The following is a 25,995-nucleotide window of genomic DNA, read 5'->3' as shown; positions in this document are numbered from 1 at the left end:
GTGGTTCATGCAAGAGGAGAGGACTGGCTGTCTAATGTTTCACTTGGAATAAGGGAATTATTGGTAATGCAAAAAAGCCTTTACTCAACAAACTGCCATGCAAAGAGGAATAAAATCAATAAAGTGCAAAAGTAAGAGCCCATGATTGAGTTTGTTGTTGAGGAGTCTGATGGTGGAAAGGGAACAGCTGTTCCTGAACCTGGTGGTGTGAGTCTTGTAGCACCGAGATCTCTTTCCTGACGCCAGCAGCGAGAACAGAGCATGTGCTGGGTGGCGTGGATCTGAGGCATCCCTGTGTTTTAATGCTTCAATTAAGTTAATATAGAGCCATAGATCTCTATGGCACAGAAATGGGTCCTTCTAGTCTAAGCTGAACTATTTTTCTGCCTTGCCCCACTGACCTGCTCCTGGACCACTTCCCTCCCATCCATGTCCCTGTCCAAATTTTTTTTCAATGTCAACATTGAGCCTGCATCTATCAATTCATGCTCTGTGAGAAGAAGTTAGCAGAAATAGGCCATTCGGCCCATCAAGTTTGCCCCTGCTGACCTATTTCCCCACTCAGTCCCAATGCCCCACGACCTTTGATGCCCTGGCTAATTAAGAACCCATCAATCTCTGCTCCAGAGATCTCTGTTCAAGCTCCAGATCCGTCTGGGGTCACAGCCCCAACTCCCTCCCCACACTTGGCCTCGTCAGTACACAAACGATGAGCCAACACAGCAAACACTGGGGGATCTCAGCTGGTCTCCCAGCGTGCATCGGAGGTAAGGATATATTACCGATGTTTCAGGCCTGAGCCCTTCAAAGTGTGAGCTAAATGAGACAGACGTCTAGGTTAAAGGCTGGGGAGTCCAAACCAACAGACAAAAGATGCCATTTGGATATGATAAAAGGAAAGGTGAGAAATGACATAGGCTCCATGCACAACTGTACTCCCACCATCAGACCCTCAACAGCAAACACTGACTTCTGCACTTAATTGATTTTTCCCCTCTCTGTATTGCAGAGTCAGTTTGTTTACATTTCTTTCTTTTTTTACACGTTTACATTATATACAGTTTTATTTTGCACTGCCGATAAGTGGTAATTCTGCCTGGCCCACAGGAAAGAGTCTCAGGGTTGAATGTGATCTCATTCTGACAATCATTCTGAAATCTGAAAGGAGAGAGGGAAAAAGGGAAAGAGAGAGAGAGAAAGAGAGATGGAGAGATAGAGAGAGGGAGGGGTCAGAGATAAAGACAGAGAGAGGGAGAGAGCTAGAGGTAATGAGATGGGAGAAGAAGAGGGGTGGGGTTTCTAACGGAAACTGGAGAAGGCAACATTAAGGCCATCCAGTTGGAGCGTTCCCAGACCGAAGAGGAGGTGTTGTTTCTCCCATTTGCAAGTGGTCTCAGTCTGTCCGTGTGTGAGACTATGGACAGACATATCAGGAAGGGAATGAGACAAGGAATTGAAATGGAAGGGGGGCACTGGGAGACCCTCCCTATTGCGGTGGACAGAGCTGAGGTGCTGTAGGAGGCAGGCAGGTGTCTCTACTGAAAGGCTGGTGGAAAGGTGGGGGGAAGGGAGGAGAACAGGTGTTGGATAAGAGGGCAGGAGAGAGAAAGGGTGAGGCACGTGGGTGTGGAAGCGAGTCTGGGCGAGGACATGGTCGCAGAGCTTGAGAACAGCAGGGATTCCAGATGGGGAGCAGTGACAGAACTCCCTTCGAAGAGGGAAGGAGAACGTTTTCAGGGGTCAGCGTCCCTTGAAAGAGATTTCGCAATGGATCAACTGAATGGAGTGAATGATGAACATCTGCAGGCGCTGTGTGGTGAAAACGCACAGAGTTGCTGGAGGAACTCGGAGCAGACAGTTGGGTGCAATCACAACACCATCAATGCAGGGACTATTTAATGTAGGAAGGGTCGGTGAGTCGCCTCATGACCAGAGGAGGTGGACGCCGTGGAAAGGGCGCAGAGGTGACTGAGAAGGACGTCGCCCGGTTTAACGAGACGCCTTAGGAAAGCAGGTGGAGTGGACTCAGCCTTTTCTCCTTGGAGGATGAGAGGTGATCTGATAGAGATGAGGGGCATTGATCATGTGGATAGCCAGAGGGCTGAACTGGTGAATTTAAGGTGGTGGGGAGTAGGTACAGAGGAGATGTCAGGGGTAGGTTTTTTTACACAGAGAGTGGTGGGTGTGTGGAATGGGCTGCCGGCAACGGTAGTGGAGGTGGATACATGAGGGATCTTTAAGAGACTTTTGGATAGGTATATGGAGGTTAGAAAAATAGAGGGCTATGGGGAAGCCGAGGAATTGCTAAGGTAGGGATATGTTCAGCACAACTTTGTGGGCCAAAGGGCCTGTATAGAGCCCTAGTTCTGAGTCAGTACTAGATGAGCACATCGATTGTCCAAATGGGCATTGTCTGTCCAATCAGGGAACTGACAATGGTCACAGGATGAATCCTTCTCAAAAAAATCAATTACCCATCACTGAAAATCGATTGTACACTAATTCAATTTTAATTTAAAATTTAAATATTTATATTTCATTTTAAAAAATTAAGTTTAGACATACAGCGTGGTAACAGGTCCACGAGTCCGCCAAATTTACATCCCATTGATGGGAGGAAACCGGAGCCCCCATGCAGACACAGAGAATGTATGGACAGCGCGGGACTTGAACCCTGGTTCCGATCGCTGGTGTTGTAAAGGCATTGCGCTAACTGCTACCCCAACCATGCCTCCCGGTTAAAATGAATGAGTGTCTGCACAGAGCTACAAAGATTTCAGTGGAATTGCAAATTGGCAGCACGGTCGGTGTAGCGGTGTGGGGGGGGGGGGTGTCAAGGGTCAAGGTTTGTTTCCCCGTGGTGTCATCATGCATTAAAAATCACGAGAAAGTGGTGACACAGGATTAGGTGAGAATGGTTTAGCTCAGGGTGGATTTGCGGAACAGACTCAATGGGCTGAATAACCAACTCCTGTTCTTTGATCTTATGATTAGAAGATATAGAATCATTGTGGGTTGAGTTAAAATAGTCATGTGATGGTCAAGTTTTGGGGACCTATTTTTTTGGGTCAAATTTAGGGGGGGTTGACTTTTACATGGATAGTACTTTTGACCATGGTGGGTTCAAGGCATCGGGAGCTCGGATGGCCAGTACCGGGTGGTAAGTCTGTGTTCTGGGTGGGTGGCCGAGGTGAGGATCTGCAGCCAGGGTGTCAGGAGCTCAGATGGGCAGGCGGACAGGGCGAGGAACTATGGTCTGGGAACTTTGATGGGCGAGCGGCCGGTGGCATCAGGAGCTTGGATGGGCTGGTGGCTGAGGTAAGGATCTGCGGTCTGGGCATTGGGAGCTTGGATGTGTTGGCTGTCGGGGCTCTGAAACGGTGCACAACGAGTCATGAGGGACGATTAAAACCTATTTCTTTCCACTCGTATCCCATCTTAAGCAATCCCTGACTAATCACAGAGCCCTGATGGCCGAGGGATGTGAGTGGAAATAAAAAGGTTGAGAAGTTTCTGCTTTGAGTGGGAGCATTTCAGCATTGACTGTTTCCATTTTAAATTTCCAGCCATCAGCACTCACCTCGTGGGATCTATCCCTTGATTGTTACATGACTCAATGTCTGATTTTGCCTGGACATTACAGGCTGTACCTTTTTAATCTGGCAACGTCGGGACCTAGCCATCGAAAATGACGGAAAACAGAAATTGACCGCTGAGGGAGCCCCCCGATGTTAACATATCAAAGGTAGAACAAACCTTAAAACAGGAAATAACACTGTGGGGCAGCACGGTTAATGTAATACCTTTACAGCACCGGCGATTGGGGAATTAGGGTTCGAGTCCCACGCTGTCTGGAAGGAGTTTGTATTAATGGCGGCAGATTTGACCTTAACAGCGTCAGCTATCGGAACTGGGATTTGAATCCCGTGCCGTCTGGAAGGAGTTTGTACTCACGGTGGCAGATTCAAGCATGCCGGACTGTAGAGCAATGGATAAGAGTGGTACAACCTGCACTGCTGCGGAGTACCTTGGAACATTTAATCGTTTCTAATCTAAAGGTGTGGATTTTCCTCTGGGCGCTCCGGTTTCCACCCTTCCAAAAACGTACAGTTGGTGAGCGTATTCAGAGGGGAGTGAAACACGAAGGCCCACAGTCTGAGATTGTAGTCAACCGGATGGACTTCTCTGGTTTCTGTGGAAAATCCCTGCCCCCATCTTTTTCCCTCCTGTCTCATTTCCCCCAGCTCTCTCCCCCTCTTCCCTTTTCCCTCCGTCTCCTTTCACAGAGCCAAAATCAACTCTCCATGTCCAATTAACACCTTTTGTCTGTTGGTCCTTCCCCTTCCCCCATTCTTCCCCCTACCCCGGTCATCTTCGGAATGTGGGTGGAAACCCAAGCGGTCACAGGGAGAAAGTTTTGTGCCTCCTGCATTGCGACAGAGACAATATTTCAAAACCAACTAAAATGTTGGTAAAGTACTTTGAGATGACACGAGGCCATGGAAAGGTGCTACACCAATGCAAGCCTTTCTTGTTTTCAATAGCGCCTACGATAGAATAATCGGCTTTGACCGCAATAGTCAGGCCTGATTCCCCTCGTGGGGTGAGAAGATTGAGATGAAGAGCTCGCTTGGTCTTGTTTGTCCTTAGAAAACAATTGAAAAGAAACCTTGAATATCTTTTCAACTTTACTCCAGGCGGAGCTACGACCCAATCCAGTAACTGCTCTTTTTCGGGGTTATTGACCCAGACATAGAGAGTTTTTCTGCACCTGTTCAATGGGTTGAGGCCTTCTCTACGTTGCTGGCTAGAAGAGCCATCCTATTCAAATGGAAAGACTCTTGACCTCCAACAGTGATTCACTGATTTTCTCATATTATGTCCTGTTGAAGTTCAGAAGAAATTGGATCCCATCGGTGAAATTTGAAGAAACACGGTGACCTTTTATGCCTTCTTTTCATTTGATGATTAGATGTCCTTCCAGATAAGATATAGTTTTACCTTTGACAGTAGGAACCAAAAGCCACAAAATATACGTAGCCCTGGGGCGAACCGCGTCACTCCATTATCCGTAGTTGCGGCCCCCCCCCACCGCAGGATCAGGAGGAGTTCCCAGAGGGCTGGCTAGAGGGTTGGGGGGTGGGGCACGACGAACTCTGGGAGGCGGGTGATTTCAGAGGTCGTGTGACGGAGGCCGCGCGCGAAGACCTTCCTGTGAAGATCCAGTTCGTCAGTTGTGTGGGGTCCAGCTCGCAGGCAACGTCTGCTGTGGCTTCATTCGCTGCAACCCTTGGGACCAGCTGCTCTGCTGCTTTTTGGTAGTTGGTTAATTCGATCAGAGTCGGTTAGGAAGGGGTTTTTTGTACAATGCTTTTGAGTTTTTATTTCATTTTCCCCCATTGAGGTGGAGATGGGACTAAGTTTCTACTGTTTGAAGTTTTATATTAATATATGATATTGTATTTTCTTCTTTGAACTGTAATTCCTGTAAAAACCAATCAAAAAGATTGATAAAGAAAGGAATGAATTTCAGTATTCCTTGTTGAATGTCTATCCATGGTGGCACGGTTAGTGTAACGTCACGGTTTGTGTAGGGGGGTTTCACGGTTAGCAAAGGGTGTGTGACCATTATCGTAGGGGCAGCATGGTTAGCATAGGTGGAAGCTTGGCTAGAAGGGCCAAATGGCCTGTATTCTGCACTGCAGTTTTCAGTGGTTTAGTCCTCAGGGTGGTCCTACTATATTTAGCACCTAACTAATACAAATGTGTTTGTTGATGAGAGAAGTTGTTGAGGCTTTAACATGAAAATGGATGATAATGTTGGGGCCTCGCTCCTTTTTGACCTGGCACCGCATTCTGCTGCTACCAGTAGCTACCTTCCCAAATCAGCCAATAAATACTTCTGTGCCATTTCCACGAGCTGCTGCCTGGATCGGCTGAGCTCCAGTCATTGTCTCGAGGGGGGAATGTGTTGGGCGCTAGGCTCGTGGTTGGCAGGGCCTCCGGGCCTTTGATCGGACGGGATTGAGGTGCAGACGAAGAATCCTGGGAGGAGGAGGAGGGTAAGCGAGCCGGCCAGGATGAAGCCCCCTGATACCATGAAGGAGGTGTTGTAACTTCCAGTCTGGTCCTCCAGGAGCCCTGGGAGTGGAAAATCAAGCTGCGTTGAGTCATCACCATTGCCGCTTCCCATCTTGAGCTCCCTCCCCATTCCCACTTCGTCCCTCATTTAACACGGGGGAGCCGAGTAAGTACAGGTAGGCTTTTCCCACTGGGGGTGGACAAGAGACAAACTGGAGGATATGGGTTAAGGACGAAAATTTTCAGGGGGGGCATTGGTGGGAGAATGGAACGAGTTTCAAGCTGAAGTGGTGAAGGCCAAATGGAACATTGCAGCACAGAGACCGGCCCTTCCTTCCACCTGCACCCACCACCTCCTCCTATGTCACAATTCGGGGCCCCAATGGTCCTCCCATGTGAAGCAACTTTGTGGATCTGTGGGGGGACCCCGGGTCTGCTGCTCCTGCTGTGGTCTCCTCGGCATCGGAGATACGGCTTCGCCGAGCGCCTCAGCTCTGCCTGCCGTAGCAGTGCAGATCTCCCGGTGCCTGCCTGTTTCGTCTCCCTGCCCCATTCCCTGGCTGACATCCCTGCCCGTGATCTCATGCACCAATAGACTGAGACCCACCCCCCCATCCCAATAAATTGGAGGGCGCCACCTTCATTTTCCAACCGGACAGCATTAACATCGACCGCTGGCTTTCGTTAAACTCGCCTGTCATCTCTCCATTCCTTTTGCACAGATATGAAAAATTCTCACCTAGTCCCTGATCACTTTGAGACATTTAGTTGGTCTGGATTCCTTTCCTGTTGTTTGAATTCGGAGACTCTCTGATTTATCCTGTTCCTGCCTTTTCTGATGTTTCCTTGAGGAAGGGCTCAGGCCTGAAATGTTGGCGACCTACCTTTGTCTCCTACGGATGCATTTCGGGGCTTCTCCTTCAGCCATTCTAGTCTGTGCTGAACTATTTTTCTGCCTCACCCCACTGAATTGCCACAGCCCATACCTCTCCCATCCACGTGCCTGCCCAAATTCTTCATTAAAAAAAAATTGAGCCTGCATTCAGCACTTCAGCTGCCCACTCGTTCCAAGCTCTCTGGGTGAAGAGGTTCCCCCTAATGTTTAAGTGTGAGATTCTAGCATTAAATTTAGACCTACTACACGATAACGGGGCCTTCTGGCCCACGAGCCCGTGCTGCTCAATTACACCCAATCAACTTACAACACGCCCCATCAATACGTTTTGAACGGTGAGAGGAAACTGGAACCCCCCCCAGAGGAAATCCATGCAGACATGGGGAGAACGCACAAACTCCTTACAGAGGTGAAATTGGCTCGTAGGGGGTCCCCCCTAAACGTTTCCCCTTTCACCCTTCACCCAAACCTGTCTAGGTTTTCTCCAATGTTGAAATTAAATTTAAATGGTTGAATTAACGGGGAGGCGGAGAGTGCAACGCTGTTACAGCGCCAGGTTCGGATCCTGCATTGTCTATAAGGAGTTTTACCTTCTTCCCTCCCATGTCTGCATGGATTTTCCCCGGGGGGAAGGCCCTAGTTTCATCGCACCCTCTGAAAGGAGGTGTGACTGGGGGGGGAATGTAGCTTAACTGGGTGTAAATTGGGCTGAAAGGGGCCTGTTATCGTGCGGTATTGTCTAGGCACCAGAGAGTCACGGTGCCGAGCGGTGGGCCTCAGGGATCGGTGTTGGGTCCTTTGTTGTTCATCATTTATATTAATGATTTGGATGACGGAGTGGTAAATTGGGTGAGTAAATATGTGGATGACACAAAAATAGTGGGGGGGGGGGGTTGTGGATAATGAGGAGGGTTTTCATGGACTACAGAAGGATTTGGATTGTTTGGAAATGTGGGCTGAAAGGTGGCAGATGGAGTTTAATGTAAATAATGTAAATAAGCGTGAGGTGCTTCATTTTGGGAAGAATATTGAAAATACGATGTATGCAGTGAAGTGGAGGGGATTGAGGAACAGAGGGATCTTGGAATAATGGTTCAGCGTTCCTTGAAGGTGGATTCCCATGTAGATAGGGTGGTGAAGAAGGCTTTTGGTATACTGGCCTTTATAAATCATGGCACAGTGTATAGGAGCTGGGAGGTGACTGTTCAAGGCATTGGTGAGGCCAAGTTGGAATATTGTGTGAAGTTCTGGTCTCAAAATTATAGAAAGGATATCAATAAGGTAGAGAGGGTGCAGAGAAGAGTTACTAAAATGTTGTCTGGATTGCAGTATCTAGAATACGGAGAAAGATTGAGTCGACTGGGTCTTTATTCATTGGAGCATAGAAGATTGAGGGGGGATTTTATAGAGGTATTTAAAATTATGAAGGAAATAGATAGAATAGATGTGAATAGGCTCTTTCCACTGAGGGTAGGGGAGATTGGACCGAGGGGTCATAAGTTAAGGGTTAGGGGGCAAAACTTTAGGAGTAATATAAGATGTTTCTTCACAAGGAGAGTGGTGGCCGAGTGGAATGAGTGTAGTTGCATCAGGGTCAATTCTGTCATTTAAGAGGAGGTTGGATGAGTACATGGATGTGAGGATTTGGAGGGTTATGGGAATGGGAGTGGGTAGGTGGGACTAGTGGAGTTTCACGTAAATCGGTGCGGACTAGAAGGGCCAAGATGGCCTGTTTCTGTACTGTAAAATGCTATATGGTTATTAAAGAACATCTCACATTTACGAACCACGCGTGGAGTCTTGGAATAAACCGATGGGAGCAGCGAGACCCAGGAGAAAGTGAGGAGGGGTACCAGGAGAGAAGGAGGACTCTGGAAGCCCAACATTCATTACCTGATAGGGGAGGTCCAAGGAGACCTCCGATACTGAGGAGCATCAGAAGGAGGCCGGTTGCATTGAGAATCCGCCAAATCCCTACGATATCTGGGAGAGTGGAGAAGAAGAGAGGGGAGAGGGCTCCGGCACAGAAGCCATAGAAGAGACCGAGCCCCATCAGACTGAAGTATGTGCGGCCCACAGGCAAGAGCAGAAGGCTAAGGCCAGTCAGAACACTCCAGAGGAGTAGCATGTGGATTGACCGGATGAGCTTGAGATCCGCCAACCAGCCCACAAAGAGGCGAGCCACGGTGTCGGAGATGGCCGTGGTGGACAGCAGGAAGGCCGCCTCATAATCTGACAGTCCGAGGTTCTTGCCATGGGCCACGAGGTGGACATAGGGCACGAAGTAGCCCGTGGTCATCAGCGCCAAGGCAAAGGCGTACACCAGAAATCCACGGCGGGCGAGCAGCGTCAAGTCAGCGGCGGAGGTCACTTTCTCCCAACACCCCGCGCCTCCTGCACGGCTATTCGAGGCTGCAAACAGGTCCTCCTGCAAAGTGATGGGTCGGAGCAGGGCTGCACAGACGCACAGGTTCAACATGATTGCGGACAGAACTTGCAGGGCCCCACGCCAGGTGTACTCGTCAATCAGGAACTGAAAGAGCGGTGAGAAGAGAAAAGATGCAATTCCTACTCCAGTAAACGCCAAACCGGTTGCCAAGGCTCTCCGTTTCTTGAAGTACCTGGAGATCATGGCCATCGTGGGTGTGAAGACCAATGCCCAGCCAATACCTGCGGGGAATCAAAACAAGAAACATCGGAGTTGGGGATCACATTGTAATAAGATCATAAGATTTTGGAAGGGCAAACCGAGGCAGGTCATACATAGTAAATGGCAGAGAGACCTGGGGATACAGATACGTTGTTCCCTGAAGGTGAGGGGGTGCAGGTGGACAGGGTTTTAAAGAAAGCTTTTGGCATCTTAGCCTTTATAAATCAAAGTATTGAGTATGGCAGTTGCGATGTTATGTTGGGGTTGTTTAAGAGATTGGTGAGGCCAAATTTGTGTGCAGTTCTGATCACCGAAGATATCAATAAGATTGGAAGAGGCAGAGAGGATTTACTTGGAAGTTGCCCGGACTTCAGGAAAAGGGAAAGTTTAAACTTTATTCCCGGGAGTGTAGAAGAAAGGGGAGATTTGATTTTTAAATTACAGACAGAGTAAATGTCGGTCGGCTTTTTCCACCGAGGGTCGGTGAGATACAAACTAGAGGTCATGGGTTAAGGGTGAAAGTAGAAAGGTTTAGGGGGGACTTCTTCACTCAGAGGGTGGTGGCAGCGTTCAATGAGCTGCCAGCTGATGTGGTGAACGCGACCTTGATCATGCGCTCTGAGAATAAATTGGATAGGTGCATGGATGTGAGAGGCCACAGACTAGAGGGGGCCAAATGGCCTGTTCACTGTGCTGCAACGCTCTATGTTTCTAAGACATACTCAGCTCGAGAGTTCGGTGGCTAGCACGTCGCTGTTACAGCGCCAGCGTCTGGGACTGGGGTTCAAATCCGCCGCTCTCTATAAGGGGTTTGTACATTCTGCCCCGTGTCTGCGTGGGTTTCTTCCGATTTTCTTCTGCCCTTCAAAACTTACTGGGGATTGTAGTTTAATTGGCTGTAAATTGGGCAGCACGGGCTTGTGGACCAGAAGGGCCTGTTACCGTGCTACATTAAAATTAAAAAAAAATCTAAACTAAAAATCGTTAATGTTAACTGACTTCTCTGATTTCTGCTAGCTCACTTCTCGTTCACCCTCTCTTCCCTCTCACCATTTCAATTCCCCATCCCATTCCCTCACTGACATGTCCGTCCATGATCTCATTCCCTGCTGGACTGAGATCACCCGCAAATTGGAGGAAAAATACCTCGTCTTCTGTCTGGGCCCCCTCCAACTGGATGGCGTTAATGCCGACTTCTCCAGTTTCCTTTAGAAACCCCCACCCCTCAGCTTTTTTCCCTCATCTCTCTCCTCTCTCTCTCTCTCTCTCTCTTTCTCTCTCCCCCCCCGCCACCCCTGCCCCCTCCCCTTCCCTCCACCATTTAGTCTGGGCCCTTGTCTACATTTTGCTTATTCTTTGATAAGGGCTAAAACGTCAGTGATATGTCTTTACCAATGTTTCTCCAGCATTGTCTTTTTACTTCAATTGCAGCCTTTTACTCCATTCAGCCCATCGAGTCTGCCCCATCATTTAATCACGAACTGATCCATTTACCCCGCTCAGCCCCACTGCCCAGCCTTCTCCCCAAAACCTTTGATGCCCCTGGCTAATCAAGAACCTGTCAACCTCTGCCTCAAATACACCCAATGACCCGGCCTCTGCGACCGCCTGTGTCCACAAATTCCACAGATTCACCTTCCTCTGGCTGAAGAAATTCCTCCGTGCCTCTGTTCTGAGAGGACGGCCTTCAATCCTGAAGTTATGCTCTCTTGTCCCGGACTCTCCCACCGTGGGGAAACAACCTTTCTACATCGACTCTGTCCACGCCTTTCAACATTCAAAATGTTTCAATGAGATACCCCCTTCATTCTCCAAAGTTCCAACGAGTGCAAGCAAAAAGTTGTCAAACATATCTCACACGGTAATCCTTTCATTCATAGAACATAGGCTGTTACAGCACAGTACAGGCCCTTCAATGTTGTGACAACCTATATATACCTACCAAAAAGTATTAAACCTTCTCTACCCCATAACCTCTATTTTCCTTCCATCCATGTGTCTCTTTAAGAGTCTCTTAAATTCCCCCAATGTTCCAGCCTCCACCCCCTAGCAGTACATTTCAGGACCCCACAACTCTCTGTTCCCCTGATGTCTCCCCTAAACCTCCCTCTCTTCACTATGTACAGACGTCCTCCCACCTAGTAAACAGGCGCTGGCTGTCTACCCTATCGATGCCTCTCAAAATCTATCAAGTCTCCCCTCCTCCTTCTTCACTCCAAAGAGAAAAGTCCCAGCTCTGCTCACCTTGCCCCATGAGACTTGTTTCCCAATCCAGACCACATCCTGGTGAGTCTCCTCTGCCCCCACTCCACAGCTTTCACATCCTTTCTGTAAAGAGGTGACCAGAACTAAACCCAATACCTGAAGTGGGGCCTCGCCAGAGATTTGTAGAGTTGCGACATGACCTCTCGACTCTTGAACTCAATCCCCCGATTAATGAAGCCCAGCGTCCCCTAGATAACTATCCCATCAACCTGCATGGTGATTTTGAGAGATGCACGGATTTGGACACCAAATCCTTGTGAACTTCCTCTGAACCCATAATTTCCTCATCAGGATCTTAAAACCGTCACCTCCTTTTGTCGAAAAACAGTAAAAAATGTTGGAGGGATTCAGTAGGTCCCACAGCGTCCAGGAGGTTAACAGGTATCACCAACATTTTGGGCCTGAGCTCTTCTTCATGTTATGAGACAGAGAGAGAGAGAGAGAGAGAGAGAGAGAGAGAGAGAGGGGAGGGATGGGGAGGGAGAGGGACAGAGAGAAAGAGAGGAGAGGGATGGGAGGGAGAGGGACAGAGAAAAAGAGAGAGGAGAGAGATGGAGAGGGAAAGGGACAGAGGGAAAGAGAGGAGAGGGATGGGAGGGAGAGGGACAGAGAGAAAGAGAGAGAGGGATGGGAGGGAGAGGGACAGAGAGAAAGAGAGAGGAGAGTGATGGAGAGGGAAAGGGACAGAGAGAGAGGGGGAGGGATGGGGAGGGAGAGGGACAGAGAGAAAGAGAGGAGAGGGATGGGAGGGAGAGGGACAGAGAGAAAGAGAGGAGAGGGATGGGAGGGAGAGGGACAGAGAGGAGAGGGATGGGAGGGAGAGGGACAGAGAGAAAGAGAGAGGAGAGGGATGGGGAGGGATGGGGAGGGAGAGGGAGAGAGAGAGAAGGGGAGAGGATGAAGAGGAGAGAAAGAAAAGAGGGAGAGAGAGAGAGAGAGAGGCTGCAGGCTGCTGGAAGCCCGATTCATGGGAACCAAGTATCAGAATCGGGATTCAAGAGGGCGCTGAGGGCAAGAAAGGCGCCTGATGGGCCTTGGGGTGCTCAAGGGCTTCCTGATCGTGTTGGAGCTTTGGATCCGGAGCTCAGGCGGCTGATGGATCGAACAAGGATCTGTGTGGCTGCAGAGGCTGCGGGAGGAGCTGGAGGTGAATCCAAGGACACTCGGTGTCTCTGAAGTATCTCTCTGTTGCTTCTCTATCTCTCATACTGTAAGGGGCGCTGGGCAGTGCTCACTGTTTGCTAAGGCAGACGTACATGTCCTTTTAAATGTAGGCCCTTGTCCACAAGTCCATTGCCCAAAGACCACCCAATTAACCTACAGGTAATATATCAAGTATATTACATATTTCATGTGTTATTACATGACAATGAAATGAACCTTTGCGATCACCGTGTAGTGGTTAGCCGCAACGCCAACGACCCCGGTTCGAATCCGGTGCTGCCTGTGTGGAGTTTGTACATTCTCCCCGTGTCTGCGTGGGATTCCCCCGGGGGCTCCGGTTTCCCCCCCACCCTTCAAAACGCATGGGGTCTGCAAGCTGCTGGGGTGTAATTGGGCAGCATGGGCTCATGAGCTGAGAGGGCCTGTCGTCAGGCTGTATAATATGGGGCCTGGGTTAAGGCTGTTTAGATTGCTTTCAAATATTTACCACCTCCGCATTCTTGAGACAAACAAGGACCTGAAATAAACTTAAATGGAGAGATCAATAGCAGCTGACCCGTAAGTAATCCGATGGAGAGATACAGGTGGAGGAGTCTTTGGGCAAATGAACCAGCAAGCATGCCCACAGAGGCCAAAACTCCTCCAACCATGACGACTGTCCGAGATCCATAATGCTTCCCAAAGACACTCCCTAATGGACCTGTGAACACAGTTAATGCAAGAATTCATTACCTGACACCGACCAACAAAAATTCTCATGAAATCTTAGCTGTATAGATTTCAGATTTATTGTCGAGTACACTGCATTCAACCCTGAGATTCCCTTATCCTGCGGGCGCGGCAGAATTATCACTAATTGGTCGTGCAAAAAATAAACTGTACACATGTAAACAAATAAAAAAATGTAAATAGATAGCAAATGTAAACAAACTGACTGTGCAATACAGAGAGCAAAAAGAAAATCAATGAAGTGCACAAATAAGAGTCCTTAAACGAGGCCCTGATTGTGTTTGTCATTGAGGACTCTGATGGTGGAGGGGGAGCGGCTGTTCCTGAACCTGATGGTGCGAGACTTGTGGCACCGAGACCTCTTTCCTGATGGCAGCAGCGAGAACAGAGTGTGCGCTGGGTGGGGTCCGTCTTTGATGATCGCTGCTGCTCTCCATATCATGTAAAAGACGATGCCCATCCCCCCCTATTTTGGACCAGATCTGAAGGGGCCCTCCTTGTCCTACTGTTAAGGACACCGGGCAAAAAGTCAAGTTATTGCCATCCGATTGTACAAGTCTAACACGAAGAAACAGCATTATCCAGTCCTTGGTTCATAACACGCAGACACATAACCAGACGTGATGCACATACAGACAGACAGTACATATTCAGGACAAGGAGTACAAACTCCTTACAGACACCGCAGGATTCAAATCCCAGTCCCAGTCGCTGGCACTGTAAAGATGTTGCACTAACCGCTACGCCAACCATTTCCCCGCTCAGCCCCACTGCCCAGTCTTCTCCCCATAACCTTAGACACCCTGGCTAATCAAGGACCCATCAATTTCCACCTTAAATACACCCAATGACCCGGCCTCCACAACCCCCTGTGTCAAGAAGTTCCTTGCCCTCTAGATAAACATTTCTCCCCATCTCTCTTCTAAGCGGACACCCTTTAATCCTGAAGTTGTGCCCTCTTGACCTAGACTCTTCCACCATGGGAAGCAACCTTTCTACATCTACTCTGTCCACGCCTTTCAACATTTGAAATGTTTCCATGAGGTTCCCCCACCTCCCTCCCCTCCCCTCCCCTCCCCTCCCCTAGGTCATTCTTCAACCTTTTAATTCCCAGAATCACCCTTGTGAACCTCCTCTGAATCATCTCTCACATCAGCTTCTCCGAGTGTCTCTGAATCGATGATCCGAACTCTGGCCGTTCAGGGCTATCATACCCTAAGACATGCAGGTGAGAGGGGGCCACAGTAACAAGAGGGATACAATCAGATGACAACAAACTTGACTTGCCTGGCACCCCTAACAATAGGAGAAGCAGATGCAAAAGGAGATTCCAAAATAGGGGGTGGGGGCATCGACTTTTAGATGATATGGGGAACACTACCATCTGAGAGCAGCAGCGATCATCTTGGACCCCACGCCACCCAGCTCATGTCCTGTTCTTGCTGTTGCCATCAGGAAAGGGGTCTCAGTGCACCATCAGGTTCAGGGACAGCTGCTCCCCCTCCACCATCAGATTCCTCAACGACAAACTCAATCAGGGGCTCGCTTAAGGACTCTTAACTTGTGCATGTTATTTATTACTGAATGTTGTTTTCTATATTGCAGTCAGTTGGTTTAAATTTCTTTCTTTCTTTGCATTTTTCTCTCTTGTCTACATATCTTTTCTTGAGTACAGTTATTTTTTTACCCTGACAATTAGTGGTAATTCTCCGCGCCCGCAGGGAAAAGGAATCTCCGGGTTGTATGTGATGTCACGTATCTTCTCTGATAATAAATCTGAAAGAAAATTACCAATTATTTAAATCAGTGATTTTCAACCTTTTTCTTTCCACTCACATCCCGTGTTAAGTAATCCCTGTGCCATCAGTGCTCTATGATTAGTGAGGGATTGCTTACTTCCTCAGTGCTGGTCAAGAAACTACAAACCCTGGGGCTCTGTACCCCCCCCCCCACCACCCCCACAACTGGAACCTTGACTTTCTCATGCAAAGACCACAGCCCGTACGAATTGGAAGCAATAGTAGAGGGGGAGACATTAGCCCTTTTCCCACTGGCACCCCAGTGAATTGGCCAGGCAGTGTCCCCGGGATAGGAAGCCCTTTGTGCTGTTTCCACTGGGCACAACTCATCCCCGGGCATTGAGGTGTTCAACCTTCAACGGGGGACATTCTCCTGTGTCAGCAAATGCCAGGGACATGAGTAGAGTTCGAGGCTGTCACTCCCCGACGTGAAATGACATCATTTGACACCAGCATTCGAACAGTGTTCCTTTTCCACTGGACCCTGACTTGGTAAATTCTCCGTTAATTCCTGGGACAGGGCCTGGTGGAAAAGGGGCTATTGATCATCAACACAGGCACACCCCAAGGTTCTGTGCTTAGGCCACTGCTCCACTCGTTATACACCCACGACTGTGTGGCCAGGCATGATTCCAATCCCATCTACAAGTTTGCTGATGACACAGGTTGTCGGCAGAATCGAGACGGCAACGAGGAGGTGTCCAGGAGGGAGATGGATCAGCTTGTTGAATGGTGTAACAACAACAACCTTGCGCTCAATGTCAGCAAAACCAAGGAGATGATTGTGGACTTCAGGAGGGAGTCAGGGGCCCAGTCCTCATCGAGGGCTCAGTAGTGGAGAGGATCAAGAACTTAAATTCCTGCGTGTCAATATCTTTGAGGATCTGTCCTGGAGCCTCCATGTCGATGCGATCATGAAGAAAACTCGCCAGCAGCTGTACTTTGCGTCTGAGGAGATTTGGTTCATCACTGAAGACTCTCGTAAACTTCTACAGGTGGACCGTGGAGAGCATTCTGGCTGGTGGCATCACTGCCTGGTATGGAGGCACCAATTCTCAGGGCAAGAATAAACTCCAGAAGGTTGTTAACTTGGCCTGCAGCATTGCAGGCACCAAACTCCACTCCATTGAGGACGTCTACATGAGGCGGTGTCTTAAAAAAGCAGCCTCTATCCTCAAGGACCCCCTACCACCCAGGCCGTGCCTTCTTCACTCTGTTTCCATCAGGAAGGAGGTCCAGGAGCCTGAAGACGAGCACAAGGACGGCTTCTTCCCCTCCGCCATCAGATTCCCGAATGATCAATGAACCACAAACACGACCTCACTTTTTGTGCACTGTTATTTTTATAGTAATGTCATAAGATGGTTATAATATGAATGTTTGCTCCGTGATGCTGCCACAAAAACCCCAAATTTTGTGACTTGTTCATGACAATAAATCCTGATTCTTATTTTGACTTAAGGTGGGACATGAGTGGGAAGGGAAGGTTGAGAATCCCTGCTCTAGACCCAATTGTTACTGAAGTACTTTGCTTGAGAAAAATTGTCATTGACCCATTTCCTTAGGAGCCCTGAAATGGTGCACATAATGAGTCAATGAGGGACGATTAAAACAAGCCTGGATGTCTATATCTTAGAGTCTAATTGTAGAGTCTACATGTGTACGTTGTCTACAGTTTTCATTTTTGCACTGCTAATAAGTGGTAATTCTGCTGCGTCCATAGGAGAAGGAATCGCAGGGTTGTACATGATGTCATGTATGTGCTCTGACAGGAAATCTGAACTTTGAAAGAAAATTACAAATGACGCAAACTTCTTCAAACCATAGGGCAACAAAAGGACCATGGAACATTACAGCACAGAAACAGGCCCCTTCGGCCCTTCTGGTTTGTGCCGACCCATTTTTTCTGCCTCGCCCCACTGACCTGCATCCAGTACAGAGCCTTCTGGACCCCTCCCATCCATGTACCTGTCCAAATTCTTCTTAAATGTTATAATTGAGCCCACATTCACCACTTCAGCTGGCAGATTGTTCCACCCTCCCACTGCTCTCTGTGTGAAGAAGTTCCCCCTAAACTTTTCCGCTTTCACCCTTAACCCACATCCTCCCCTCATTCTTCGACGCTCCAAGGAATAAAGCCCTAACCTGTTTAACCTTCCCCTGTAATTCAGTTCCTGAAGTCCGGGCAACATCCTAGTAAATCTCTGCACTTTTTCTATCTTATTGATATCTTTCCTGTAGTTCGGTGACCAAAACTGAGCACAATTCTCCAAATTTCTTATACAATACTCCAATGTCGTATACAGTACAACTCCGATAATTCAAAATCGAATTTTCCGAGATCCAATTAAAAAAAAATTTGATAAATGAAGGTATCTGAAACAGATCAAAAGTCGTCATTTATCCAATGTTTTTTCAGAGCAGAACTGACCTCATAGGTTGAAAAAAAATTCACCGGACATGAAATTAGAATAATGATTGTCCTCATTTCAGGTAACTCCCTCTCCTCTCTTGTTCCATTTCTTCTTTATCTTCCCCTAGTGACTTTTCTCTCCAACTCTCCCTCTCCCAACTGCAAGCAGTTGGAAGAATCCCTTGTCCTGGCGTCATCAATGAGAGTGGGATCTCGGGCTCAGTGGCGTTTCCTCCACTTTCCTCCCTTCCTCCTCAGCACCCCGGACTCCAACGCCCAACTCTGAACCCTCCCCTCGGCCTACTCCCGGACTCCCCCAGTGCACGGCAGGCCTGGGGGAGGATTCGGAATTGGGCATTGGGAGCTCCGGTGGCCAGGGAGGCAGGTGTCCACCGACTCGCCAGTGAGCCTTCCACCGGCCTGGGAGTGGCAGTGGTAGGGACGTGTTGGGTCAGTGGTGGGGAGGTCTTGGTGATTGATGGCAGCCAGCATTTTTTTTTTGGTGAGAATCAAACATTATTTTAATGCTTAAAAAGTCTTCCCTTGTTGTTTGTTGATGTTTAAACATGGTTACAAGTGATCTGCTGTTGCTACTGGGCTGTTTTTAAACCATTTACCCGACATAGACCCGGTCCCGACCATTTTGGATATCAGAGTTGTACTGTAGAAACGTTACCATAGAATCCCAACTCCGAAACCCAGTACTTTGAATGATGAAGGCCAAAAGACTAACTTGCAAACTGCTGGGTTGCCATAGCGATGGAAGTTATCCAAGAGACCCGGCTTGATGATTCCTGAAAGTATTGCATGAAGTGGACGAAGAAGACACCGAGGGATCGGGCCACGCCCACCAAAAGGCAGTTGTTCAAAAAGCCAGCCAGGACGACCATCCAACCCCAGCCTCCGTCTGGTACCTCGCTATAGACAGGCTGGGCCATCTCAGCTCGCGGAGCAGAGCTGCAAGTAGAACAATATTGCCGAGAGGCTTAATGGCGAGATCCTAACCGACCATTAGTCTCTGAATATTCAGGTGTAGTTACGAAACTAGGGCGTCCCTATGCAACATTTCGGAAGTGTTTGATTTCTGTGGGAAAAAATTTTAAGCGTTGCCAGATCGAAACCCCCCCCCACCAAATAACACACAAAAGGTTTATTAAAAGCAGGATTGATATGATTTAAAGTCGAAATTTGCTTTTTGAACCTTCCGGTCAGAGCCTCCGATCCCCCACCACTTAGCGTCCCTGCCACCCCAGACATACAAGCGGTATTTCTTCTATGCTTAGTCCATGAGGGGGGTGGGGGTGGGGAGGGTGACACCAACCCTAGGGACGCCAGTGAGTGGGAGGTGCAGGAGACTGGGTCGTAGGAGAGAGGGGAAGAAGGTCACCCTACCTATTGACATCCCATTGTGGATCCCGGGGTAGGGGCCGCATCTGTCATGGCTTGTGAAAGTGACACAGGTTTCTTTGTAAAGGGTGAATCTGTGTAAAGCAAGTACTCGTAAGGCAGGGCGCATCTGTATTCTGTAGCCCACCTTGTCCAAACATCACTGTGTGATTTTCCCTCGTCGGGTACAGTTTCTGTTCTGGGAGAAGAGGGTAGAGGGGGCTCTGGGCAGGAAGGAGGCAGGGGCACCTCGGCTCCGCCCCACCCATTTCAATTCCCCGTCCCACGTGTCGGTCCATGGCCTCGTGCCAGACTGAGAACATCCACAAATTGGAGGAACAACTCCTCATCTTCCGTCTGGGCCCCCTTCAACCGGTCGACATTAACATCGACTTCTCCAGTTTTCGTTAAACCCCCCTCACTCTCTCTCTCTCTCTCTCACACACACACACACACACACACACACACACACACATACACACACACACACACACACACACACTTTCTCTTTTTCTCCCTTTCTCTTTCTCTCTCAGACACACTTTTTTTCTCTCTCTCCCTCTTCCTCTCTCTTTTTCTCTTTCTTTATCTCATTCTCTTTCCCTCTCTCTCCCTCTCTCTCTTTCTCTTTCTCTCTCTTTCCCTCCCTCTTTCTCTCTCTCTCCCCCTCCCTCTCTCTCTCTTTCTCCCTCTTCCTTTTTTCCCTCTCTCTCCTTTCACAGAATCAAACTCAATTCTCACCTCTACTCTAATCATATCCAGTTAGCACCTTTCATCTGTTGGTCTGGAACCCCTCCCCTCCCCTTCTTCCCCCTTTCCATCGCCAGCCTGTAATTCAAACGTCTGCCTGCTTTTTGCTTAGATCTTAAAGAAAGGTTAGAGCAGGCGTTTAAATGTGAAAATCGGCTGCCTGATGCTGGTTCAGACCTGTGGAGAGCGCGGAGTGGGACACAGTGCTCCTGCAGTGTCCAACCGCAGTCTGACAGCTGCCAGCTCCGGGCAGGCTTTGAATGGCCTGTTAAAGGAGCTGATGGTGGCTTTATTTAAAAATCCCGTGGGGTTTGCACCCAAGATGGCGGCGCCTGTGTTCATTAGCGGCCACGAGGGGGCTGCAGACCCCAGGTGTGGTGATATGTTTCCTCCATTGTATATAGTTATGGTTGATGACCGTATATATGGAGCTGGCCTGCCCACTGATGACTATTACCCTATGACTCTTCCCCTGTGGTTCTGGGCCATAAAGGTCGAGCCACCTCTACCTTCCCGCCATTCCTATACCTGGATCCGGGCCAGCAAGGTTCTTCTGTATATTAAAGTCTATCGTTCCCTCAGCCCAGTCTTGGTGGTTACTGGTAGTGCACTACACTGGGGAAGTGAAGGACTGGCGCTGGGCCCCAGAAAACAAGCTCCCCACGAGAAGAAGCAGTGGAGACAACCCACAGGATGGCGACCGCGGTGGTGGACCAGCGAGGGGGGGCTCTATGGCTGAAGAACCAACAGGGTTGTGGTGCTGCTGGCGTCTTGAGGTGAGGGAACCCCCCCCACCACCCATTGTGGGCTGCTGGCAGCAAGGATTCCCTCCGGGCTGCTGGCTCGAGACCAGCTGCACAGGGGCACCAGGTATCGGAACCGGGACGCGAGAGGGCGCTGAGGGGCACTGATCGTGTCGGAGGTTTGGACCTGGAGCCCAGGCTGTGGGAGATGTGACTGTGGTGGGGGAGCGGGAGGAGCGGTGGGGGAGGGGGGACTCTCTTTTGCTTCTCTGTCTCTGGCCGTAAGGGATGCCGGACAATTTTTCCTGATAGTGAAACTTTGCCTCATGATAGATCAAAGGAAATTTTGTTTAATATCATATTTTCTGTTTTATTTTTTACATGACAGTAAAATAATCTTAAATAATAATAAGAAAATGTGAGGTGTTGCATTTTGGAAGGACAAACCAAGAAAGGACGTACACGGTGAATGGTTGGGCACTGAGGAGTGCGGTAGAACAGAGGGATTTGGGAATACAGGTACAGAATTCCCTGAAAGTGGTGTCACAGGTGGACAGGGTTGGAAGGAGAACTTTTGGCAGCTTGGCCTTCATCAATCAAAGTATTGAGTCCAGGAGTTGGGATGTGATGGTAAAGTTGTATAAGACATTGGTGAGGCCAAATTTGGAGCATTGTGTGCAATTTTGATCACCGAACTACAGGAAAGATATCAATAAGATGGAAAGAGGGCTGAGAAGATTTTAAATTTAATTGAGACGGTTACAGGCCATTTCGGCCCATGCTGTCTGATTTACACCCCATTAAACTACACCCCCAGTACATTTTGAAACTGGACCCCACCCCCCCCGTGAAATCCCACACAGACATGGGGGAGAACGTGCAAACTCCTTTCAGAGAGCACAGGCTTCGAAACTCTGGTTCAGATTGCTGGCACTGTAACGGCGTTGCGCTGACCACAATGCCAACTAGGATGTTGCCCGGGCTTCAGGAATGGAGTTACAGGTCAGGACTTTATTCCCTGGAGTGTCAAAGAATGAAGGGAGATTTGATAGAGGTATTTAAATTTATGAGGGGGACGGACAGAGTAAATGTAGGTCGGGTTTTTCCACTAAGGGTCGGTGAGATACAAACTAGAGATCATGGGTTAAGGGTGAAAGGGGAAAAGTTTAGGGGGAACTTCTTCACACAGAGAGCGATAGGAGTGTGGAATGAGCTGAAAAGATGAATGTGGGCTCGATTTTAACATTTAAGAAGAATTTGGACAGGTGAATGGATGGGAGGAGTCCATAAGGCTCTGGACTGGATGCAGGTCAGTGGGACGAGGCAGAAAAAAATGGTTCAGCTCAAACTAGAAGGGCCAAAGAGGCTTGTTTCTGTGCTCTAATGTTCCATGGTCCTTTTGTTACTTTCCTGCACTATTCACTTCATGTTTTGAAGAGGTTTATTTGTAATTTTCTTTCAAAGTTTAGATTTAATGTCAGAGCACGTACATGACATAATGTACAATCCTGGGAGGGGTATGGAGGGCAAGTCTGCAGGATGAGGCAAAAAGAAAATCTTTTGGCACGGACAAGAAGGGGCCTGTTGCTGTGCTGTAATATTTCATGGTTCTAATTGGTACCGGACAAGAAGTTTCAGCGGAGTCTCTGAACTTGGACCTGGACCCTGAAGTTGGACACAATCCCACAAAGTTGTATCTGGGCCGAGAGTGAGACATGGTTATTGCCCCTTACCGATGAATGGTGAACAATTCCAAAACATTGAACTGTTGGTGTGCTATTCCCCACTCCCTTCATACCCTTCTCGTGCCCTCTCACCCCTGCCCCCTGACCCCTCCGTTTTGATCAGGCGCCTGCCGACATTGGCGGAGGGCTCAGGCCCAAAACCTCAGCTCACATGGCGACCTGAAGGACGTTATGCGACCCGCTGAGTGTCTCCAGCATTTTTGTGAAAGCTGCCATCCCAGCGTCGGCTGATTGAACCATGATCGCCCCTGCTGATTTAATGCCTGAGAACGTGTGGAAGAAGAATTTAATGTGGCCTGTGGTTCCTGATCAATTTATTTGAATAACTTACCGACTGCTGTCCGATCAGACGCACCAGGTCAGAGGAACAGACACGAGGGCTTTGGTCAATAGACTTCCTCCCAAAGACGGGTTGGAGAGAAATAGTTCTGGGCGGAACGAGCTGGTTAAGGAATAACCACGGCCACTCTTGGAGTTAGGGATTGTGTTAAAATCACTTCCACTGAAAACAAAGGGAGCAGACATCACAGGCAAAACCCTTCCCCACCGTCGTGAACATCTACGGGGGAACACTGGTGTCGGAGAGCAGTGATCATCAAGGATCCCACACCGCCCAGCACACGCACTGTTCTCACTGCTGCCATCAGGAAAGAGGTCTCAGGGCCACAAGACTCGTACCCCCAGGTTCAGGAACAGCTGCTCCCCATCCACCATCAGACTCCTCAACAACAAACTCAATCAGGGGCTCATTTCGGGACTCTTTTTAGATGTGCAGCATGGTAACAGGCCCTTCGTCCCACAAGTCCATGCTACCCAATTATATCCGAATTACATCACATACAACCCTGAGATTCTTTCTTTCTCCTGCGGGCCTGCTTTAAAAAAATGCATTCAATAAATTACATGAGATTTTCAACACTTTATTCTAGAATGGGCTTTGTGTTAGATGATTTTGCCTAACTGTAGGCTACGGTAAGTGGTCTGAGCTCATTTAAGGTAGTCTAGGCTAGGTCCTTCGGTCCTTGATGTTGTGCTGACCCAAATATTCCTTCATAAAAAAAAGTATTAGACCCTCCCTACCCCATAATCCCTCCATTTTTCTTCCATCCGTTTGTCTGTTTCTTAAATTCCCCCAATGTTCCAGCCACCACCACCACCTCTGGTGAGGTGTTACAGGCCCCCGCAACTCTCTGTGTAAACAAATCTATCCCTGACGTCTCCCCTAAACTTACCTCCCTTCACTCCGTACAGACATCCTCTGGTGTTTGCTGACCCTGCCCTGGGAAACAGGTGCTGGCTGTCCGTCCTGTCTACGCCTCTCATAATCTTGCAGACCTCTATTAAGTCTCCTCTCATCCTTCTACGCTCCAAAGAGAAAAGTCCCGGCTCTGCCAACCTTGCCTCATAAGACTTGTTTCCCAATCTAGACAACATCCTAGTAAATCTCCTCTCCACCCTCTTCATGGCTTCCAAATCCTTCCTATAACCAGAGATTTGTAGACCTCTCTACTCCTGAACTCAATCCCCCATTAATGAAGCCCAGCGTCCCATAGGCCTTCTTAAATGGCGACCTTGAGGGATATATGGATTTGCACCCCAAGGTCTTTCTGTTTACTCTTAAGTAACCGACCATTAACCCTGTACTCAGCCTTCCCGAGTACAATCCCTGGCCTCTGCAGACACCAGCGTTGCGATCAGGCAAGTGTAGGATGGGCAATTGCATTCTGGGATAGAAATGACCCAGGTTTTTTTCATGAGTGCAGGAACGTGAAGGAAGAAAAGATTAAAATGAAGGTATAAACTTTGCCGGGGAATTTGCAGTGTGTGAGAGAGAGAGAGGAAATAAAGAGCAAAAGTGGACAATTTTTAAACAGCATGGGAAAGTTGGTAGCGATATAACGCACAATTTATACAATGTGGGGAAAAAGCTAGCAGTTTCCCCAGTCCCTTATAAAGGTTTATATAGGTTGGAACAACAACAACAGGGGCTGAAGTGGTCGTACTGTGCTGTACATAAACCTTAATTATGTTATGACTAATTTTGCTTGAATATAAGATCATAATACCTTGATCAGGATTTAGGGCAGGTCCCCCATCGCTTGATGCATCATGAGGACACTGGTAGAAGGGAGAACAGTCCTAACCCCAGGGATGACTTCTCGCAAGTGTGAACACGTTCAGTGTCCCAGTTAGGAGTGGTCAGGTGTGAAACGCCAAACACCTATTCCTGTCCCGGGACACTGAACGGCCAATTTAGTGGGTCGCAATTGTATAAAGGGGCTAAAGGTTCAATCCCTTCTCTTACAAATGAGGTGGAGGAGTAAGATCTGTAGCCACCATTTTATATACACAATGCTGGGGAAACTCAGCAGGTCAAACAGTGTCCTTTCTGCATTCAGGCTGGGAAGGAGGGTCAAACTCTCAGGCCAAGAAAAAAAATCTCTATAGGGTTGTGACATCACTCCATTGACGACATCCATAAGAGGTGGGGTCTTAAGAAAGCAGCCTCTATCCTCAAGGACCCCCCTCCCACCAATCAGGCCAGGTTCTCTTCCCTCTGCGACCATCGGGGAAAAGGTCCAGGAGCCTGAAGATGAACACAAGGACGGCCTCTTCCCTTCCGCCATCAGATTCCTGAATGAACCACGGACACGGCCTCACTTTGACTTTTCGAGCACAAATTTTTATTTATTGTTGTGTGGTGGTTTATATGAATGTTGGCCCAGTGACGCTGCTGCAAAACACCAAATTTCGTGATGTTCATGACAGTAAATTTTGATTCAAAGATAAAGGTACATAACCCACAGTGAAATAATGTGAGGTTCAGTCTTTGTAGTTCGTCAATGATGACATGGTAAACCTACAGCACTATACAGGCCCTTCGGCCCACAACGTTGTGCTGAACATATCCCGACCTTAGAGACGACTAGCCCTCTATTTTTCTAACCTCCATGTACTGATCCAAAAGTCTCTTAAAGGACCCTAACATATCCACCTCCACTACCTTTGCCGGCGGCCCATTCCACGCACCCTCTGCATGAAAAACAAGTAGCCCTGATATCTCCTCTGCACCTACTTCCCAGCACCTTAGACCCGTTTCCTCTTGTGGAAGCCATTTCAGTCTCTGACTATCCACACGATCAATGCCCCTCGTCTCTATCAGGTCACCTCTCATCCTCCAAAGAGAAAAGGCCGAGTCGACTTCACCTGTTTTTATAAGGTGTCTCCCAAAACTGGGCGATGTCCTTGTCAATCTCCTCTGCGCCCTTTCCACGGCGTCCATGTCCTCCTGGTCGTGAGGCGACCAGAACTGTGTATTGGAATATATTGGAAACTTGCTATATGTTGAATCTCTGCAATCAAAGTAACCCCAAA

The 25,995-nt window shown here is 48.6% G+C and overlaps 1 protein-coding gene across 3 annotated transcripts; it reads right to left on the bottom strand.

The window, feature by feature from the left end:
- Positions 1–2,487: 2,487 nt before the first annotated feature.
- On the bottom strand, positions 2,488–25,980 carry LOC138754953 (monocarboxylate transporter 13-like). Of its 3 annotated transcripts, none has more exons than XM_069920014.1 (5): positions 25,828–25,980; positions 18,730–18,953; positions 13,612–13,755; positions 8,870–9,646; positions 2,488–6,141 (listed from the first exon to the last, which is right to left on the bottom strand). In XM_069920014.1, the coding sequence occupies exons 2-5, from the start codon at positions 18,932–18,934 to the stop codon at positions 5,948–5,950; spliced, it is 1,320 nt and encodes a 439-aa protein (XP_069776115.1). In that variant the 5' UTR covers positions 18,935–18,953; positions 25,828–25,980; the 3' UTR covers positions 2,488–5,947. The 3 variants fall into 3 exon arrangements, with proteins under 3 accessions (XP_069776115.1, XP_069776116.1, XP_069776114.1); XM_069920015.1 differs by lacking the exon at positions 25,828–25,980 and adding an exon at positions 22,952–24,912 and having other exon boundaries at positions 2,488–5,485; XM_069920013.1 differs by lacking the exon at positions 25,828–25,980 and adding an exon at positions 22,952–23,943.
- Between the last annotated feature and the right edge of the window lie 15 nt (positions 25,981–25,995).

Source organism: Narcine bancroftii, chromosome 2 (assembly GCF_036971445.1).
Source record: "Narcine bancroftii isolate sNarBan1 chromosome 2, sNarBan1.hap1, whole genome shotgun sequence".
Lineage (NCBI taxonomy): Eukaryota > Metazoa > Chordata > Chondrichthyes > Torpediniformes > Narcinidae > Narcine > Narcine bancroftii.
Note: the sequence above shows the minus strand (reverse complement) of the source record. Positions and strands in the feature narration are given on the sequence as shown.

Bases quoted from the DNA above. Each gene is read 5' to 3' on its own strand.
- LOC138754953 (XM_069920014.1), bottom strand. From the start codon at position 18,934: ATGGCCCAGCCTGTCTATAGCGAGGTACCAGACGGAGGCTGGGGTTGG. The intron at 13,756-18,729 runs GTTAGTCTTTTG...CTGTGTTCACAG, and splicing joins GGCAACCCAGCAGTTTGCAA to GTCCATTAGGGAGTGTCTTT. The intron at 9,647-13,611 runs GTCAGCTGCTAT...GATTCCCCGCAG, and splicing joins CTCCATCGGATTACTTACGG to GTATTGGCTGGGCATTGGTC.